At 38.5% G+C, this 678-nt stretch overlaps 1 protein-coding gene across 1 annotated transcript in view; it reads left to right on the forward strand.

Moving 5' to 3' along the window:
- The window catches only part of LOC106876351 (coiled-coil domain-containing protein 22 homolog), a 24,998-nt gene that overhangs the window by 14,479 nt on the left and 9,841 nt on the right, over window positions 1-678 (forward strand). The window contains exon 15 of the mRNA XM_014924889.2: window positions 309-383. Coding sequence (XP_014780375.1) covers window positions 309-383 — 75 coding nt within the window. The remainder of the gene's footprint in view (window positions 1-308; window positions 384-678) is intronic.

Genomic DNA, 678 nt, shown 5'->3' on the forward strand with positions numbered 1-678 from the left:
GAAGCTCGTCGTATATATGTATATATATATATATATATATATATGTATCTGTGTTTGTGTGTCTGTGTTTGTCCCCTCACCATCGCTTGACAACTGATGCTGGTGTGTTTACATCCCCGTAACTTAGTGGTTCTGCAAAAAGAGACCGATAGAATAAGTACTAGGCTTACAAAGAATAAGTCCTGGGGTCGATTTGCTCGACTAAAGGCGGTGCACCAGCATGGCCGCAGTCAAATGACTGAAAAATTAAATAAAAGAATAAATATATATATGTATGTATTAATATGTGTATATTGATTTTGTTTCAGAATTGTGAAGCACTAATTACAACCATACAAGATACAGGTGTAATAATGCGAGAAATTCGAGATTTAGAAGACCAAGTAAGTAACTAACGCCTTGCATTTCTTTTGTGTTGTTTATTTGTTCCAGGTGATAGATATGCTTTAGAATGAATTAGCGGAGATCTTACAGCATTGCTTACAACAGTGCTTCTCAAACTAACTGATGTGGCGTACTGGCAGTTTTTTCCTTTCCAATGTGCCAGGGACCGGTAATGTTTCTTCATCATCATCATCATCATCATCGTTTAACGTCCGCTTTCCATGCTAGCATGGGTTGGACGATTTGACTGAGGACTGTTTGACCAGGAGGCGACACCAGGCTCCAATCTGATTT

Source organism: Octopus bimaculoides, chromosome 13 (assembly GCF_001194135.2).
Source record: "Octopus bimaculoides isolate UCB-OBI-ISO-001 chromosome 13, ASM119413v2, whole genome shotgun sequence".
Classification (NCBI taxonomy): domain Eukaryota; kingdom Metazoa; phylum Mollusca; class Cephalopoda; order Octopoda; family Octopodidae; genus Octopus; species Octopus bimaculoides.